We start from the raw sequence: 20,603 nt of genomic DNA, 5'->3' as shown, positions 1-20,603 counted from the left end.
AAGGCACCCTGGTGTGTATCTTTCTTTGTTTGGACAGCAGCATGGGATAGGATTCTCACAGGAGATAATCTGAGGCTTAAGGGCTATGACTTCTTTGATTGGTGTATTATGTGTCGGTGCTGTGGGGAGACAGTGGATCACTTGTTGTTACATTGTGGAAAGGCTTATCGGCTGTGGTGCTTTGTCTATAGAATCTTTGGGATTTCATGGGTCCCCTCTGGTTCAGTGTCAGATCTTCTTTTTAGCTAGTGGAATTGGTTGGGGAAGCGTTCATCTCACATTTGGAATTTAGTTTCATTGTGTCTGATGTGGTGTATTTGGAGGGAACGCAACCGGCGGACATTTGAGGATTTGGATAGATCCGATGACCAAATGCTCGCTCTCTTTTCTGGTTCCCTTTTTGATTGGGCTAGGGCTTGTGGACTCACATCTAGTGATTCTCTTCCGCTCTTCCTTAGCTCTCTTTTTCTTTGTTCTTAGTGTTTTTTTTTTCTTTTTGTTTGTACTTTTCTTTCTTTTCTTGTATGTTTGATATGCTAGTGTATTTTTGCACTTAGCAGTTTTTTGAATATACTTGTTTCTTACCTATCAAAAAAAAAAAAAAACTTCCCACTTCCATTAAAGCTCCAACAAAGACTGTCACCTCCACCACCCCTAGGAACTTGAGATTGGATCAAGTGAAGAAAGGAGTAAGAAGCTGCTAACTCCCAGTCGTTGAATTCCCTATGAAATCTTAAGTTCTACACTTTGTCATTTCCACCCACTTGAGGACTCAATACATCATAAATAGAAACTTCCTTATTGGTTGAACACAAAAATAATTGAGGATAGAGAGTTTTTGAAGAGTTATCCCCGATCCACTTATCATGCCAAAAAAGAATATGAGAACCATCTCTCACCACAAAAGTGAAATGCTTAGAAAAACTCTCCTACCCTTCACTAATACTTCGCCATAATCCACACCCATGAGCCCTCCTACAAACTCTAGTGCTCCACCCCCCTTTTCCCTCCCCATATTTCATTGCAATAACCCTCCGCCAAAGATGAGTAGGTTCATGGTCATATCTCCAAAGCCATTTCCCTAACAAAACTTGATTAAAAGGCACAAGTTTCCGAATTCCTAAACCACCCTGCTCAAGTGGGAATCACACTTTCTCCCAAGCCACTAAGGGGTATTTGAAACACTCTTCTGAGAAACCCCACAAAAAATTCCTCTGAATACGTTCGAATCTAATAGCCACAGCTTTAGGAACAGTAAATAGAGAAAGATAATAAGTTGGAAGACTTGAGAGGGTACTTTTCAACAAGGTGAGCCTACCACCCTTTGCGCATGCATACACTCTTAAAAATCCATTGGAAATTGTTAAGTTAGGGTTTTTAAAATGTGTTTCCAATACCTAAAAACAAAACCATATGAGACCCATACATTCAAATTCTCTTTTTATTAGATTTGGTATGATATATCTTTCTTAAAGGCTATCCTAAAAAAAAATCCTAAAGCTGCCATTAATCAAACTGATTGAACTGATCAAGGCCGATTTGGAGCGGGGTTCCAGCTTGATCGGTTAATCTCAGTGCATGATTTTTAAAAATCGACTGTTGTGGTTTGGTTTGAAACCCCCCCCTCCCCCCAAGACCGACTGAATCACACTGAACATGCTACTTACAGCAAAGAGTTCCAACCTAGTAACTACACCCAAACTCTCACACGCTTACCCAAAGACACGTGGAGATGGAAGAAAAAGATAAAAGGGGTCCAAATGAATAAATCGAGTGTGTTCTTGAGGCTGGTATTTGCCAAGACTCTGTTGTATCCCATAAAGAATCAGGTTCTTGTTCAAAAAATTACCATAAAATTCCATTACCAGTACTAGTGTACGGCAATGTAGTTTGAGAAGAATGTTTTACATGGCCATTTGCATAAAAATAGTATCTTCTTATTGAGTTATTTTAGGACCACAACCAATTCCATATCCATTTTCACAAATATCCTATCTAATATGGCAGACTACATGTCACTTTCACACTGACTCACTATATTTTTTTAATTGCTCACATTTTTTCCTTCTTATCCAATCTTGGAGGTGTAATTGATAAGAGTTTTTGATTGGATCTGACTCATGATCAATATACATAGGTTTTAAATTTTATTTTATATTAAACTTGGCCTTATTCTGGCCAATCAAAATTTCCAAGTATGCAAAGCTAACTTAGCTTGCTTTGGTGCAAGAAACATGAGTGGATTCTATACCCAACAAGACATCTCCTGCAAATCTACATGCATTCTGATTTCTTCTTTAGAAGACATGCACCCAAGGTGTAGCAAACCCCTCTTGTCAGTTCCTAGTGAGTTCCATGAGAAAATTATAACTATTATGATTTAGTTCTTTATAACAAGTTAATGTCGTGTTCTATATGTCGCTATGTGATAATGCGTTAAGGATGGTGCAGTGTTCTCCTATCATTGTAGTGGGATGAAAGATAACAGAATTTAATAAAACATGATCAGTTTATTGATTTTTGGCCACCTAATAATTCATGTTAAACTAGATTATTTTAAATCAGATGATAGAGTTTCTACTTGACATCCATAGGAGTTAGGACAGATTATCTGAATCATGATGGCAATTCACATTATTATTATTATTATTAGTCGGCTGCCGGCTGGCCTGCTAATCATGTTACATATATTTTTATTCAGTAAAAAGAGAAAAAGAAAATACAGATACTTTTATTCACATTCTTAAGTGGCAGGGTTTTCCTCTAAATTAGATAGGAGGGGAAATTAAAATACAAATCAATGGTCTTAACTCTCATTTACCATTGCACACTCTAAGCGTGATGATCATTCTAAGTATAAATGTTTGTGGAGTGTGAGAAGGCAACGGTCAAGATTCAAGTCTTTAAGAGGGAATTTTACACACATAAAATTAGATTATTCTTGAGTAGAATTCTACTTCAAATAAATAAAAAAATAAAATCTCTCATTTAATAAATTAGAGAAGATTCCTTTCAACTAAATTTAGAGGAAAACTTTATCATTTTTAAATTAGGTATCAAATTTCAAAATTTTTTATTGGTGATATATATATATATATAGAAATTTTTTTGTTGAATCTTTATATTGGTCTTTTTGTTTGGATGAATATGGTTATAGAAATTTTGAATCCTGATGTAAAATTTTGTGTATGGAATTTGATCTTTTTAGGAATAGGTTTAGGGTTTTTTCTTAAAAAAATTACGAAATCCAAAAAGTTGTTAATCGTAAAACAAAATTCCGAACCAGAAAGAGCTTAGTTTTTTTTTTTTTTTTTTTTTTTTTTTTTTTTTTTTTTTTTTTTCAATTATGAGGAAAAAAAATAGTTTTATGGATTATTTTAATGTACGAAATTCAAGAAAAAAAAAAAGCAAAATTATCTCATTTTTTGGATTGTTAACGGAAAACACCTAGTGGAAGTAGACGAAAGGATTGGATTTGAATTGACAAAAATAAAAGTTAAAATATTGGAAAAAGTTTAATATTAGGAGATTGACTTGAAAATTGATCAAAGTTAAAGAAAGAAAGAAATAAAGAAAAAAAAGAAAAGAAATTATGCGGATCAAATTACACATGATGTATTTCTTCTTTAATGTTACAACATTTTTATTTAATTAATATTTCAAAAATCTATAGTTATATGGTTTATATGTTTTTAACAAGTATTTCAAATTTTGTGTCAATTTAATATATATATATTTTTATTATCAATAATCTCATATATTTTGTTTATAGTTTTAAAGTTTAAAAATACTTGTTATAAGCCCAACTCTTTGAATTATCAGGCCATTAACTAATATAAGCCTCTTGTTTGGGATTGGCATTCTTGCTTGTATCGTGGTTTGGTAATTGACGTTAAAAAAAAAAAGAATGGCTAGGAACTATCTTGCAAACCTCCAAAACAATCAGATATGTTTAACCCTAATCCACTACACCAAGCGAATCCCATTCCCTAGGGGCTAGGGCACAGTGAGTTCCATCCACCATGGATGGTTTTTACAAATCAGCTTGATACAATTTTATATACGTTAATTGAAGACTCTGAGTGTGGGGGTACCCAGTAATTGATTCCAGAGCTAGTTGTTCCATTGGATCAAAATGACGTCCTATTTTCAGAGCATAACTGGTAGATTTGATTTGGTGTTTAGTCCAAAAAGGAAGTGCATTTTCTGTCCTGTCAATGCTATAATTTTGTGAAGTAGAGAGATTGTCATTTAGCTGAAGATAAAGGTATTCCAGTGCTTGTCATTCTTTGATTTTTCATGATTATATTTGTTTATAGATTAGGGAGCAAAAAAGAAAGACAAAATTATTTGTAAGCGCATATCGATTATCCTTATGTACATATGTGTGGGTGGTAGTTGTACACTCGTATATAAAAAGATAAGTATAAAGGTTGACGAATTAATGTGGTATAATTGGGTCAAAACTCACAAGAATGAATTGGTGTTTCTATATATTATATTAAAGTTCTTCTTAAAATGTTATCATGAGATGCATGTACTTGGAAGTTGGAACCCATAAATTTTATATGCTTCAAATATCTGAAATTTTGAAACAATATGGAATGAAATGATATTATTTTCATTTCAAAATTTATAATTTTTTTAATAATTTAATAATTGGGGGAGGAGAATTTGAAAGGTGTAAATTTATGCTGAAAACTCTAAGAAATGTTAATTGAATTAGAAGACTGAAAAATTTTATAATATTTATTCTAAATAATAATATTATTAATTAATTCTATTTAATAAAATATTTTCATTTGAGATATAAATTACGAATCAGTGGATCACATTGAGGATACCACTTATTTCTTTTTTATTTTATTTTTATAGGAACCACTTATTTCTTTTTTATTTTATTTTTATAGGAACCACTTATTTCTTTTGGTCGGCTGAGTACATCTCTATTTTAAGTTTTTAACACTTGGTGTTGGGCGTTTTTTTTGGGTTAATACCATATGTGTACAAACTTTTTGAAACACCATCTATTATTTGAGAATGTGTGCTTTTTTGGTATGAAAGAGAAATGCTATATATACATTGAAAATATTTTCATAACAAATTTTAAGTGGTAAATTATTACTAACTGTTACGAGGGGAAAAAAAAATAGTAGTAAGTTTAAATTATAACTAATAAAAACTTACTACATAAGATTTGTTACTAAAGTATTATGAAAATTTTATGTTAGTAACACTTCTCGGCCTACAAAACACACTTGTCATGCATCTCAATCGATTAAAGAGGACAAACACTTGCTAGTTGGTACTATTCTCTTGCTCTTCACATTGAAGGAATAAGGATACACGGCTATGAGACCTGTCAATGTGAGAATAGTTGCCGAGTACATATGGTAAGCATCTTGCAGAGGATCTTGTTCACTAATTTTCTTCGGTTGCCTGTTCTCCACAAATCGCAATTGTGCAGGTGTTAAAATGAAAAAGAAGTGGAACTTATTCTTGAAATGATTGTTTCTGTATTCTCCTGCCAACTTACAAGAACATTGGCGCGTTATGTGTGGCAATTTTTTGGTAGAAAGGTTTGGCTTGCGTCTAATATTTTAATGTATTGAACATGACACGAAACATAATATGTTATGTATCGATGACATATTCTTATTTATTGGTAAAACTAAGGTTTCTGTAGTCACATAAAACGTATGGATTTTTAACATGGGCAAATTACAATTTTCGTTTTAGGGGATATTGTAATTGGGGTGATAAATTAGAGTGAAAAAAAGAGAGTAATTTTATCAATTTATAAATGTTGATCGTTCATCTGACGCTCAGGGTTCAAAATGATCTTTTAAGCTCATTCCTTTAGTTTTCTGAAATTACTTACTACCATTTTTAAAATTATTTTCTTGAGATATAAATAAGCAGTTCCTGAAATGTTGGATTTTATTGAAAGACAACTGGAACGAGCAATTTAAAATTTTAAAACTCCCTCACAAGGTACAAAAGCTAAATAGCAAACAACAGAAAAGGTCAACGATTAAATTCAAATAAAAATAGTTAAAGCTGTAATTTAACAAATAATTAAATGAAGGGCCAACATCATGATATGCTCATGCTTAGTGTATTTTATTGCTTTATCGATCATACTGTATTAGAATAGAACAATTATTTTAAAGTGTACGTTTTAATTTCCACCATTCTTTTATGAATATAAATAAAACATTAAAGTTTAAAACAATTAAATTTAAAATAAACGGTTGGAAAGAAAGGATTGTGGTCCGACAAAATCTAGAGTTCAATTGAAACTCTTCTGTCACTTCGCGCTATGATTCTCTCTCTCTCTCTCTCTCTCTCAATTATAAGCTTGTGTCGGACACCTATAAAGAAACGGGAAAAACATCCTCTCTCAATGCTTTTATACAAGAAAAATGTTTTCTTTGATAGGTACGATTATGCATATAGAGCCAGTAATCACCCTTAGATTAAGCTATATTTAACATGGGCTTCCATCTATACACAAAAAGAGCAAGACATCATGTTCATTTTCTGTAGAACTCTAATCTTTTGAGGTACCTAAAACAAATACATTTGAGATCAACGTGTGTGCAAAAGCAAAAGTGAAAACCCCTTCTGCCTTTGCAGCTCTTTGGAGCAATTAAGCTTGCATACAAAGCCCACGACACATGAAATGTCATCCACAGAGCCAAGAACAGACCGAACACGAGCTGTGTGGCGTGTGCGCTTAGGCTCTGCGTTACGGACCATACTAGCATGCACCATAGTTGGCTGCACCACTCTGTATAGCCCAGCCTCTGTCAAGCACTTTCTAAGATATCCAGCTTTTTCTTACGTGACAACAATCCTAATTGTGTCTGATGCGACACTAGGTGATGCTCTAAGAGGTTGTTGGCATGCCTTGTTTGCTAACATTCAGGCTTTGCTTCCATCCATGCTATGCCTGTGGGTGATTGGGCCAGCCAGGTTCACCAACGAGCTAGCAGCTTTGGCAGTGGCAACCAATGCATTTTTGGTTGCTTTGCCTGAGTCAACACACTTGATGTGTAAAAGGATTGCATTTGGGCAGATTGTGATAGTGTATGTGGGTGCTGCCATTAATGGTGCAAAAGCTAGAGCTATCACACACCCAATTCATGTGGCATCAAGCACTGCCCTTGGAGTTTTGGCTTCTCTCCTGGCTATGTTGTTACCCTACCCGCACTTGGCCTTTTATGAGGTAATTAATTTGCTTTCTTTTACACTCTTGCACTTTAATGAGCACATGAAAAGTAACTATTGAGACTCAAGGTCTTCCCTAGTTTATTTATTTATTATTATTATTATTATATATATTTTTTTTTTGGAGAAAGTTTCAATCTATGACGTTCACTCATGATGATAGCTCTTTATCATCAAATCAATACACTAATGAGTTTTTGGTGTAGGTGGGGATTGAACCCCAGATATCTTATTCAACTATAAAAAACTTTATCAATTGAGTTAATTAGAATCGACTTAAGATGTTCCTCAATTAGACCTAATGAAATTGAACTTGAATGAAAAATAGGATATAGGTCATAGGAATAATATCCTATTTTGGTCCAGTAAAGTTTTTACCCGAACTCCATCAAACTAACCAATTTGTCAAGTCTATCCCTTTCAATCGGTCCGATGGTCAAGAAAAGGGGAATTAATTATTTTCTACTTTGTAGAAGAGTTGGAGTTGAGTTTTGATGGGTTTACTTCTTTAGGTAAATTAGTTGTAATTTTGGGTGTGCATCATCAGGTTGAATCAGACTTAACCAACTAACCAGTTGGGTTAAGTTGGACTGGACTTAAATGTTTCATCTCTTATAAAAAAAATTCATCAACTATTTAAGCCAATTGTTTTTCATTAAATTATTATAATTCATATAGTTTGCCTAAATTGCATTCCAAATTTCTAAATTAATTAAAACTAATTTTCAAAATATCAATATAAATCAAAATAAACTATTGAAATAAGTGTAATAAAATAAACTTTTATATATATATATATACATTTGTGCGCATATCAGGTTCAGTTAAGAGTGTTTTTTGTCAACCCGTCTGACTTAATTCACAAAAAATTAAACCAAAATGTCATGTTCAGTTGGGTCAGTTTCATTAGGTTGATAGGCTAAAAGTACACCCCTAATTAAAACATTCAGCGGAGCCGATGTAGATTTGATACTTTCTCAATTAGGGCGACCTTTTCAAATACCATGCACGTCAATACTTAATTAGAGAATTACTAGATGAAAGATCATTGGAATATCCTTTGACTTACAGGCATTTTTTTTTTTTTTTTTTTGTATTTTCTGGTATTAAAAAAAAAAAAAACCTGATTTGGACTTGAAATTGACAGTTAAACCAACCAGAGCAAACTAAGCGGGTCCTAGCTATATAACTGGCTAATTTGGCACCTAAGTTAGAGTACCAAAAAAAAAAAAAAAAAAAAAGAAAAAGAAAAAGAAAAAGAAAGAAGCGCTTTTGCCTCTTATTCAACAATTTTTATTTATTTATTTATTGCATTTACCCAAATAGAACAAACAAATATCTTTTTAGATTTGTCTTGAAGCATCAGTTTAATAACCATTCAAGTTGGCCATGACCATGGGGTTCTGATGCATTGTGCATCATTCATTCACTGGCTGCATGCTGGCATAAGTGAATTTTTTTTTTAATGAAGATTTTTGGTCTCCTTAAAGGCAGATCTTGGTCAGTATTATGCTTCCAAGTTTTAAAAAGAGAAAATAATAAAATGGATAGATTATATAATAATGGAATGAGATGAAAAAAAAACATGGTAAGTTTTTCTATTATTTTTAGAGTTTATAAAACAAGGAATGAAAAATGGGAAAAAAAATTATAACTTTACAATTATGCCCTTCACTTTTTGCTTATCTTTTTTTTTTTTTTTTTTTTTTTTTTTTTTTAGAATATGAATAAAATTAAAATTGCATGTATAAAGGAAGAGTATTTCGGAATGTTTACAAGGAAATTAAGAGAATGAAATTCAATAAGCATTCTCTACTCTTCATTTAATTCATTCCAGCTAAACTTCCAAATGAGTTAAGCTAAAATAACAAGATAAGAGCTGGAGAAAACCGAATCGTAGAACTTAGAAGGGCATTATACATTAAGATATAAATATTTTTAGTGTGTCTTGAAATTATAAAGGAGAGCATGACGCATGTGAATGCATATATATATATATATATAGGGAACATTCCTTAAAAATTTCTTTCAATCTGTTCCTTTCTCTTCTCCCAAACAAGCTTAGTTTTTTTTTTTTTTTTTCCTATGATTCCAACAAGCTTAGTTAAAACTTAAAAGAACAAAGTAAGAGAACAAGAAAAAAAAAAAAAAAAAATCCTAGAAGGCATATTGTACACTATCTAGACGTATTTTAGCGCATCTAAAAAAAAAAAAAAAAGGAGAGCATGAAGCATATGATAAAGTGAGGGTTTGTGCCAATTCACAGGCTCTTTATATGCAGTCGGTAACACTAATCATGAATCATGAATATGCATTATGCTTGCTGGGATTGGGAAGATCTAAAATCCAACCCACCATGCACAGAGGCGCCCAAGTTGGCTCTCATATATATATCTTTTTATTCTTCCTCCACTATTATAAGGTCATATGACTTCTACAAGCTATTATGCTACGGGACTGCTTTGAGAGAAGTATATCCATGGCCATGGGCAATAGGGCAACTTATGTGACATTTTGTGAGTTCATATGTGGATTGTGAAAATGAAATACAGATACAAATTCTCTGTCTCACTTTTTGCGTTCCACCATATACTTCACCAATCATAACTATTGACTCTTACGTTTTGCAGTTACGAAAAACATGCCAATTATATGCTGAAAATGCTTTTGAGAGATTAAATTATTTCATCGATGCCATTTCTGCCCAAGACAACACAACTGCACGTGACCTGATTTCCCAAGCTATGTCCCTTTCCAAAGCAGGAGCCAAACTTCTTCAAAGTATCAAAAAAAATATGGTAAGCTAACATTCACATATATGCTATTGCTTAGCTAATCCAATAAGCTGAAGTCATTGTCAAGAGCCTTATGACTCAACTTGCACTTTTTAGTGTTTTGAATGAAAATATCCAGGACTCAAATTCTCTCTCCCCTTGCTATCAAATTAACTGAAGTCATTAAATTCTTTGTGAGCAGGACGTCATGCAGTGGGAAAGACCTCAGACGAAATTGTTAAAAACCCGTTACATTAACCTTGGAGAAAAATTGCAACACATGGAATTACCAATAAGAGGGATGGAAATGGCCTTAAATTGTAGCACAGCTTCTTGTATTGGCAGCATGATGGATGAAGAGCTCAGAGAAGTTTTGGGAAGTTTGAAAGTACAAATAGGCCAAAAATTTGAGCGAGCTAGGTGCTCTATGCCCATTGATGCAACAATAACTCTTTTAGAGACAAAGGAACAATTTTTAGACATGTACCTTTGGAAGTTCCGAAACATATCCATAACCCAAGAAAATTTGTCAGCATTCTTCTTCTTGTATTCTCTAGAATTGCTCTTGGATGACTTACCAATTGCTCAAGTCCCTGAGTGTGCTTTGGAATACACTCAGAATATTGACACTGAAGAATATATTGATTCACAAAATCAAGCAATGGGTAGCTTCAATAGGACCTGGAGCACTCTTGACATATTTCCTACAAGCCAGAGTTTGGTTTTTGCTTTTAAGTGTTCACTTTCTCTAGGTCTTGCTGTGCTATTCGGTTTGATGTACAACAAGGAAAATGGATATTGGTCGGGACTCACGATTGCTATCAGTTTTGTAACAGGACGACAAGCCACGTTTACAGCTGCAAATGCTCGAGCACAAGGCACAGCAATGGGATCAGTCTATGGAATCCTATGTTGCTATATTTTCCAAAGATTTGAGGATTTAAGGTTCTTAGCAATGCTACCTTGGATTATTTTCACCAATTTTCTAATGCATAGCAGAATGTATGGCCAAGCTGGTGGAATTTCAGCAGTTATAGGGGCATTATCAATCTTGGGTAGGACAAATTATACCAGTCCAAGTGAGTTTGCAATTGCTAGAATTTCAGAGGCATGCATTGGATTAATTTGTTTCCTCATAGTAGAGATTCTTTTGAATCCTGCAAGAGCAGCAACTCTGGCCAAAACTGAACTTTCAAGGACCTTGGGGGCACTTCAAGATTGGATCAACAGCATAGTTCTTTGTTCTAACCAGAAGAACATGCCAGCTTCCACTTTGCAGGCATTGAGAGAAAAGCAGAACAAACTGAAAACTCATTTCAATGATTTGAAAAAGTTCATTTCAGAGGCAGGTTTGGAGCCTAATTTCTGGTTCTTGCCTTTTCATGGTCCTTGCTATGGTAAGCTCCTAGAATCTTTGTCAAAGATGTTGGACCTTACAAGTTTCGTGACTTATAAAATAGAGTTCCTCTCACAAGTATTAAAAAGATTTGCACTTGATTTGAATGAGCTCCAAGAACGCATGAATGATGATCTAGAGCTATTCAAGGAAAGAGTTGGCTCTTCATTGAAACACCTTGAAAAGGCGACTTCAATCAAGTCCCTTGCAGCATTGGAGAAAGAGTTGCAAAAGAAAGTCATGTCTCAAGACATTGAGTTGGGAAATTCACCAAATGTAAATGCGTTCCGGCTCTTTGGTACAGATGAAGAAGAGGTTGAAAACATTATGAGTTCTTTTCTTCGACACTTGAATGAAGAAGCTGACAAGATTTATGCTAAGGCAATTGAGGAGAAGCTTAAGAGCCAAATAGTTCTATGTTTGACTGGCCTGAGCTTCTGCATTGGTTGTTTGATAAGAGAAACGATGGAAATCGAGAAAGAAGTAAAAGAACTAGTCAAATGGGAAAATCCCAAAAACCATGTAAATTAATTTGAATGAAATTTCCTGTAAAGTTAATGCTTTACATACATGATATATTATATATTGATAGAACCACCACCGCGGGCAACTCTTTGAGTGGGTTTGCTATGCCTGTGACTGCAATCATGAAGCCGCGTGTATGAGATGAGGGCTGCAACATATCTTGTAACTTGGCCAACTGTTAGCTTATACAGAATTGTTCTATCCTTCAATCATTCATGGATAAGGTACACTATTCAGCCCAAATACAAACCCGTTATTCTAGAACCACAACATTTACCACACATTTTCTCATGACTATCTTATATAGTAGACTGACTGACTGACTGTCTGTTTTTTGATAAATAAATATCAAATTTCTTTTGGTTTCGTTTGAGAGTTCATAAGGGAATGAAAATGAATAGAATGTATTAAGTAAAGGAAATGAATGGAATGAAATGGAATTAAGTAACCTTAATTGGATGTTTTAAAATAAAGGAATGAAAATGAATGAAATGTAAGTAATCTTGTTTAGGAGTAACATGGAGGGAATGAAATAGAATCATTTTATAATAATATTACTATTAGACCTCTATTTTAAAATAAAAGGGTTGAATATATTGGGGTATTTTGAGAGTTTTAGTAAAAAATTCATTAAATCTAATTTCATTCCCTCTCATTTCTCCTAATTTTGGGGGGAATGGAAATTTGAGATTTTAAGGGAATAGAGATGAATGAGTATTTCCTTTTACCCATTTCATTCTCTCTTACTTAAACTCTCAAACAATGGAAGGGAAGGAAAGAATATCCTAAAATTATTCTTTTTATTCCATTTTATTTTCTCTTCCTAAACTAGGCCTTAGGTTCCATTTGGGAGTTCATAAGGGAATAGAATGGAATGATCATAAGGAAATTGAAAGGAATGGAATGTATTTAAGTAAGGGAAAAGAATTGAATGAAATGGACTCTCAAACAAGGGAAGGGAAGGAAAGAATATTCTAAAATTATTCTTTTTATTCCATTTTATTCTCTCTTCCTAAACGAGGCCTTAGGCTCCATTTGAGAGTTCATAAGGGAATAGAATGGAATGATCATAAGGAAATTGAAAGGAATGGAATGTATTTAAGTAAGGGAAAAGAATTGAATGAAATGGAATTAAATAACCTTAATTAGATGTTTTAAAATAAAGGAATGTAAATGAATAAAAATGAATGGAATATAAGTAATCTTGTTTGGGAGTAACATGGAGGAAATGAAATGAAATTATTTTATGACAATATTATTATTAGACTCCTATTTTAATATAAATGGTTGAATAAATAGGGGTATTTTGGGAGTTTTAGTAAAAAAATCATTAAATATAATTTCATTCCCTCCCATTCCTCTCAATTTCAGGGGGAATGAAAATTTAGGTTTCGCTTGGGAGAAGGGAATGGAATGGAATGGAAATGAATGAAAAGAATCATTTTAGAATATTCTTCCATTCCCTTGTTTCGGAGTTTTAATAGAGGAAATGAAAAGTCCATTCCCTTGTTTGGGAGTTTAAGTATGAGAGAATGAAATGGGTAGGAGGGAACACTTATTCCTCTCTATTCCCTTAAAATATCAAATTTTCATTCCCTTCAAAATTGGGAGGAATTGAAAGGAATGGAATTAGATTTAATGATTTTTTACTAAAACTCCCAAAATACCCTTGTATATTCAACTCTTTATTTTAAAATAGGGGTCTAATAGTAATATTGTTGTAAGGACACGATTCGTGGCGGACCGTAACGGTGTCGGGTTCGCACGAAAAAAGGGCCCAACAATATCATTTGTAGAGCGTGGGTTTGAAAGGCTAGGCCTTGATCAACAAGCGGTGGGTTTTTCGTGGTATTCGTGCGTGTCTAGGTTATCTTCACCCATGGAGTCTTTCTCCTGGAGGTGGGCTGGGAGGCTCTGGTTTTTGGCCATTTTTCCCAGCCTCTTGCTTGGTGCACCTACCTTTTTATTATATAGTCTGTCTTGGCTGATCCTGTCCCTCCACTTGTAGGTCAGGTAGGAGCTTATTTCTGTATCCATCCCATCAACTGCCCCGCCTAACTTTCTATTAGTTGCATGGATCGAAGCTTACACCGTCCAAACGTCTTTTCTCATTAATCAGTTCTGGGTATTGGCAGGTGCATTTATTGAAGAGGGGACGCATTTTCCTTGGTCCAATTTTCACACCATGCTTCCCTATGGGCCCCATTCCGTTCACATCCCCTTGAGGGGGCTGTTTGGGGATTACCCCCACCAAGATGTTGGTCTCCCCATTGAAGCTTTGGAATGCCGAGGACAGGGTAAGCTCTCAGCCGTTCCCCTTGCTACCCCGGCCACTGATCATTCGTCCTCGGCAAGACACCCCCTCGGCACGGGCCCTGGGCCCAGATAGAGTTTGGGCCGGATTGCAGACCTCTCGGACCCACAATAGCCCCTCAAAATCCTGCTATCCGTCTCCTCGGACGGATAGGAGGGTTTTGATGACGTCAGAGATCCGCCAACTCCTATCAATCCTTGTCATCTATCGATTCCCGAGGTTTTTCACCTGCCCAAGGCACGTTTCTAGAGCCGTTGGAAGGCGAAACGTGGCCTCATTAAATACGGGCGGCTTTGTGCTTCCCACGTTCAACGGTGTGATGGAAATCGAACGGTGGTGATCTCCTGGCCTCTTTGGGCGGGAAAAGGGCGTGCAGTTACCCTAGAAAGTATAAAAGATTTTTTTGGGGATGGATCCGTCTCTTCAGCTCTGCACTTAAGAGTTTTAGTGCGTGTATCCTGGGTTCATCTGAACTTCCGCCCAAATTCAAGTCTATCTCAAGCACATATAGCCCATCCGAAGCGTAATTCTCCTTTTATGTAAGTTCCCTTCCTTCATTAACTCGCATTTTTTTATCTTTTCTGAGTTTATTTCTCTTCAGCTCCCTTTCCTTTCCGTCGCGGGTTAGGTTTGTTTTAGCAAATGACAAAGGCGACTAAATTGAGATTGAGGAAGTTGGTCGATACTGAAGAGGCGATGAATAAGTTCATCGTTGATTATAGGATTCCCCCCAACGTAAGTCTAGAACACTGTAAGATGGGGGAATGGCACTATAGAAGGGGAACGGGCGCGGTGGTGATTCCCGTCCTCGCCTTTGTTGAGGGAGGCATGAGAATCCCCATGGGGCCAGTGACGAGGGGTTATCTCAGACATTTCCGTTTAGCCCCCACCCAATGTGCCGGCAACATATTTAGGATCCTGGGGTGCGTGGACGCTTTAAATGAGAAGATGGGGTTAAGACTGACCCATCATGACGTGAACTGGTGCTATAACCTCCAAAAATTGAAAGGGAAAACCTACTACATGAGGTCGAGGGACGAAAGGGTTCGGTTGATCCAGTGCCTCCCTGATTCCAACAAGGGACTGAACAAGGATTTCCTTATCGTCTCCGGGGAATGGCACGATGGCGATCCATGCCCCGTAGTGGAAGGAGAACCAGGTGGGGTACTAGGAATGGAAGGGGGATAACCCTTTACGCCATTCCAATCTAATGCTCGTTCGATAGCTAACCATGCATATGTGTTTGTTGTTTGTTTTTTTTTTTTTTTTTATAGATGAACACGCCTACGCACGGCATTTTCACTTAGTTAATCGGGCGGACTTGGAGACCGTTTTACAAGCGGCAGTTTTTGTGAATGACAGAGATGGCCAAGTCCGAGCAGCTCACAAAATATTAGGGTACCCTCCTGTTCAGAAGTCGTTTGGGGACGCAAGGCACGTGATCAGTGCCCGCCGTCCTTGGCTTCCAAAAATTACCGTAGTCGAGAAGGGATTTTTAATCTCCCAGGAGCCAGCTATCCCCGAGAACATCCCCCAGGTGGGCCCCTCTTCGTCTCATCAGGCAGCAGAGGACGAGGGTGAGCCAGATCAGCCGGAGGAAGGGTTCGGGGTATTTGACTTAGTCTACCAATCCGAGGACCCTCCTGGTGACCTAGGTGACCCAGCCTTGTCCGAGGCGGAATTGTCGTTAATAGGCACCTCTTCTCAAGCCGAGATGGGAGTCAAGAGAATACCTTTGACCCCCCTTCTCCAACTCCTCGAGGGCCAACCAGGGAAGGACACACAGGAAACACCACAACCTGATGCTCCTCCCCCACCGCCTCGGCCCCTTACCATCCAAACTCGGTCATCTTCGACCAAGTCCCAGCCACAATCCACCCGCCCTGAACCTCCCACTTCCTCCCAGCCAGCTCGGCCTCCTCGACCTGAAGGTGCTGATCCCAAGAGAAAGAGGAGCCCCAAGGGCAAGGATGTTGTGGACAAGGGAAAATCCCAACCTCCTAAGGAGAAGGATGAGACTCCGCGCACAAAACAGCTGAAGGTTGGATACCAAGGCAAGGGCAAAGAAACTGAAGTCCAAACCTCTCAAGGCAAAGGAAAAGGGATTGAGTCCTAGTCCCTACCGAGTGCCTGGCTTCCTGCCCCAATGCTTCACGGGGGTCCACTGCTGGAAACGGCCTCTCTGAGGGACCTTGGAGATGGTGAGGGTGGTTACGTGGCGGATGCATTAGGGAGAACCATGTTACTCCCTAATGACATGGATGAACTGAGGAGAATGAGGATGCAGGAGGTCTTTCTCAGCGCTAAGAGATACTTGGGCATGGTAAGATTTCTCGAAACCTAATACTTTGTTCAGCTCTTGCCACTGATTTGTTATTAACTACACGCCCATCCTTCTTGACAGGCCCTCCAGGCAACCTATAGGATGGAGGAAGAGGTGAATAACAGGAGTAAGGCGGCCGAGAATGAGCGCAAGAAGCGCATTACGGCCTCGAAGACTCTCGAATCTTCTGAGGAAGAACTTGCCAAAGTCAAGGCCGACTTAACAATAACTACCCGCGAGAGGGATAACGTCTCGGCGGGCCTAGCTAGCGCCCAAAGACAGGCCGAGGACCAAACAAAGCGTGCACTTGAAGCCGAGGACCAGTTGCGAATAGCCAAAAACCTGATCGAGGATTTAAATAAGCAGCTGGCCACGGCTGTGCATGAAAAAGGGGTGGCAGAATATGCCCGTGATGAAGCCGTACGGGCAAAGCAGGAGGCTGAGTTTGCTAGAAATGACGCAGAGGCTGCCAAGAATACGGCCGAGGATGACGGTTACAACATGGGAGTAGCCGAAACCCAGGCCACCCTTAAGGCGCAGATTCCTAGAGTGTGCAGGTTTTATTGCTCCCAGGTTTGGGAAGAAGCATTGAAGCAAGCTAGGGTGGATGCTTCGTCTAATTTGTGGAAGGCGGAGAGCATATTCTACCCGGCGGCCATCCGCGAGGTCTCCTCTACCAACTCCGTGGCTACGGATGATCAACCCGAGGAAGAGGTCACTCCGTTGGAAGACTCGCAGGCCAGCGGTTCCGCTAGCAAGGCGCCCAAAGAGGGAGAACTTCAGGAGGTGGCAGCGAGGTCCCAGCATACGGATCCTGAGGCCCCTAAAGAGGTTTCGGAGCCCGTGGTTGGCATTCAGGTGCCTAGTACAGAGGAGCCAACCACACTTGCACAGCCGCCACAGGCCATTCCCCTTGCTGTGGTCCCTCAGAGTACCGGTGCTGGCCCTGTTCAGCCTCCCCCAGAAGGGACCATCCTTCCAGGCATCGAAGCTGAATCTGTTCCCTCCTCTCAGGACGTGACCGACAAAAAAACAGAAAAGTAGAAGCCTTAGTTAGGCTTTTGTATTCGTTTCTATTTGAACGATTAACTTGTTTCTTTTCCTTTCACAAACTTCCTAATTTTATTGACGGTTTACGAGCATTTGAACATGTACATATGAAATCTTGTTTTTCCTTTTTCTTTCTGGTTACATCGTTAGCCGCCCTCATTGATACGCACTATTTGCTTATGAACTCCGCGCTGATTCACTTTAACATGTACAAATAGCTATGCATGCAATACATTTATCATCATGTTCCCCAAACCCTAATTTACTTGCACCCACAGAGGCTTTAGGTTCATTTCTAACCTTCATTTTACGAAGGTATAAGCACCATTTTCGACGTCCAGCATAGTAGCTAAGTCTCGCTTAGTGCCTAATTTTCCTCATCCAGGTAGTTGGTTTCCCCATAGGCTTGAGTCCGAGGACCATGCAATGCCCTGGTTCTGTCCAAAACCTAGTTTTCCTCATCCAGGTAGTTGGTTTCTCCATAGGCTTGGGTCCGAGGACCATACAATGCCTTGGTTCTGTCCAAAACCTAGTTTTCATCACATCCAGGTAGTTGGTTTCCCCAGAGGCTTGAGTCTGTGGACCATGCAATGCCTTGGTTCTGTCCAAAACCTAGTTTTCCTCATCCAGGTAGTTGGTTTCACCATAGGCTTGGGTCCGAGGACCATGCAATGCCTTGGCTCTGTCCAAAACCTAGTTTTCATCACATCCAGGTAGTTGGTTTCCCCAGAGGCTTGAGTCCGTGGACCATGCAATGCCTTGGTTCTGTCCAAAACCTAGTTTTCCTCATCCAAGTAGTTGGTTTTCCCATAGGCTTGGGTCCGAGGACCATACAATGCCTTGGTTCTGTCCAAAACCTAGTTTTCATCACATCCAGGTAGTTGGTTTCCCCAGAGGCTTGAGTCCGTGGACCATGCAATGCCTTGGTTCTGTCCAAAACCTAGTTTTCCTCATCCAGGTAGTTGGTTTCACCATAGGCTTGGGTCCGAGGACCATGCAATGCCTTGGTTCTGTCCAAAACCTAGTTTTCATCACATCCAGGTAGTTGGTTTCCCCAGAGGCTTGAGTCCGTGGACCATGCAATGCCTTGGTTCTGTCCAAAACCTAGTTTTCATCACATCCAGGTAGTTGGTTTCGCCATAGGCTTGGGTCCGAGGACCATACAATGCCTTGGTTCTGTCCAAAACCTAGTTTTCATCACATCCAGGTAGTTGGTTTCCCCAGAGGCTTGAGTCCATGGACCATGCAATGCCTTGGTTCTGTCCAAAACCTAGTTTTCCTCATCCAGGTAGTTGGTTTCACCATAGGCTTGGGTCCGAGGACCATGCAATGCCTTGGCTCTGTCCAAAACCTAGTTTTCATCACATCCAGGTAGTTGGTTTCCCCAGAGGCTTGAGTCCGTGGACCATGCAATGCCTTGGCTCTGTCCAAAACCTAGTTTTCATCACATCCAGGTAGTTGGTTTCCCCAGAGGCTTGAGTCCGTGGACCATGCAATGCCTTGGTTCTGTCCAAAACCTAGTTTTCTCTATGTGTGGGATCTTGGCTTTAGGGGAATTAGCCCCTCAGCCAAGCCCCTAGTCAAGAAACGCAGCCCCTAGCGGAACTTTACGCTGGAGTTGGAACTTGGTTTTGAGGGAGTTAGCTCCTCGGCCAAGCCCCTAGAATTATTCGCGCGATTAACGCTGACAAACGTAGCCCCTGATCAGGAAGCATAGCCCCTAGCGGAACTTTATGCTGAAACTCCGTAACCAATTGTTAGAAATAAAAAAGGAACTATTTCGACCTACCGCCTGTGCCAACACACAAGCCCTTCCCACAGACGGCGCCAATTGTAAGGACACGATTCGTGGTGGACCGTAACGGTGTCGGGTTCGCACGAAAAAAGGGCCCAACAATATCATTTGTAGAGCGTGGGTTTGAAAGGCTAGGCCTTGATCAACAAGCGGTGGGTTTTTCGTGGTATTCATGCGTGTCTAGGTTATCTTCACCCATGGAGTCTTTCTCTTGGAGGTGGGCTGGGAGGCTCTGGTTTTTGGCCATTTTTCCCAGCCTCTTGCTTGGTGCACTTACCTTTTTATTATATAGTCCGTCTTGGCTGATCCTGTCCCTCCACTTGTAGGTCAGGTAGGAGCTTATTTTTGTATCCATCCCATCAACTGCCCCGCCTAACTTTCTATTAGTTGCATGGATCGAAGCTTACACCGTCCAAACGTCTTTTCTCATTAATCAGTTCTGGGTATTGGCAGGTGCATTTATTGAAGAGGGGACGCATTTTCTTTGGTCCAATTTTCACACCATGCTTCCCTATGGGCCCCATTCCGTTCACATCCCCTTGAGGGGGCTGTTTGGGGATTACCCCCACCAAGATGTTGGTCTCCCCATTGAAGCTTTGGAATGCCGAGGACAGGGTAAGCTCTTAGCCGTTCCCCTTGCTACCCCGGCCACTGATCATTCGTCCTCGGCAAGACACCCCCTCGGCACGGGCCCTGGGCCCAGATAGAGTTTGGGCCGGATTGCAGACCTCTCGGACCCACAATTGTCATAAAATAATTTCGTTCCATTCCCTCCATGTTGCTCCCAAACAATATTACTTACATTCCATTCATTTTCATTCATTTATTTTAAAACATCCAATCAAGGTTACTTAATTCCATTCCATTCCATTCTTTTCCATTCATTTCCCTTATTTAAATACATTTCATTCCACTTCATTCCTTTCCATTCCCTTATTATTATTCCATTCCATTCTATTCCTTTCCCTTATGAACTCCCAAGCGGAGCCTTCGCTTGGGAGTTCATAAGGGAATAGAGAGAAATGAGTGTTCCCTCTTACCTATTCTATTCTCTCCCACTTAAACTCTCAAATAAGGGAATGAGTTTTCAATTCCCTCCACTAAAACTCTCAAGGGAAGGAAAGAATATTCTAATTTTTTTTTTTTTTTTTTCATTCATTTCCATTCAATTCCATTCCTTCCTCCCAAATGAG

The 20,603-nt window shown here is 38.7% G+C and overlaps 1 protein-coding gene across 1 annotated transcript; it reads left to right on the top strand.

Moving 5' to 3' along the window:
* Nucleotides 1-10,287: 10,287 nt before the first annotated feature.
* LOC115951901 lies at nt 10,288-17,609 on the top strand. The gene is made up of 2 exons (XM_031069026.1): nt 10,288-11,925; nt 17,139-17,609. The coding sequence occupies exons 1-2, from the start codon at nt 10,288-10,290 to the stop codon at nt 17,607-17,609; spliced, it is 2,109 nt and encodes a 702-aa protein (XP_030924886.1).
* Nucleotides 17,610-20,603: the final 2,994 nt, after the last annotated feature.

Source organism: Quercus lobata, chromosome 7 (genome assembly GCF_001633185.2).
Source record: "Quercus lobata isolate SW786 chromosome 7, ValleyOak3.0 Primary Assembly, whole genome shotgun sequence".
In the NCBI taxonomy this organism is placed as follows: Eukaryota; Viridiplantae; Streptophyta; class Magnoliopsida; order Fagales; family Fagaceae; genus Quercus; species Quercus lobata.
Note: the sequence above shows the minus strand (reverse complement) of the source record. Positions and strands in the feature narration are given on the sequence as shown.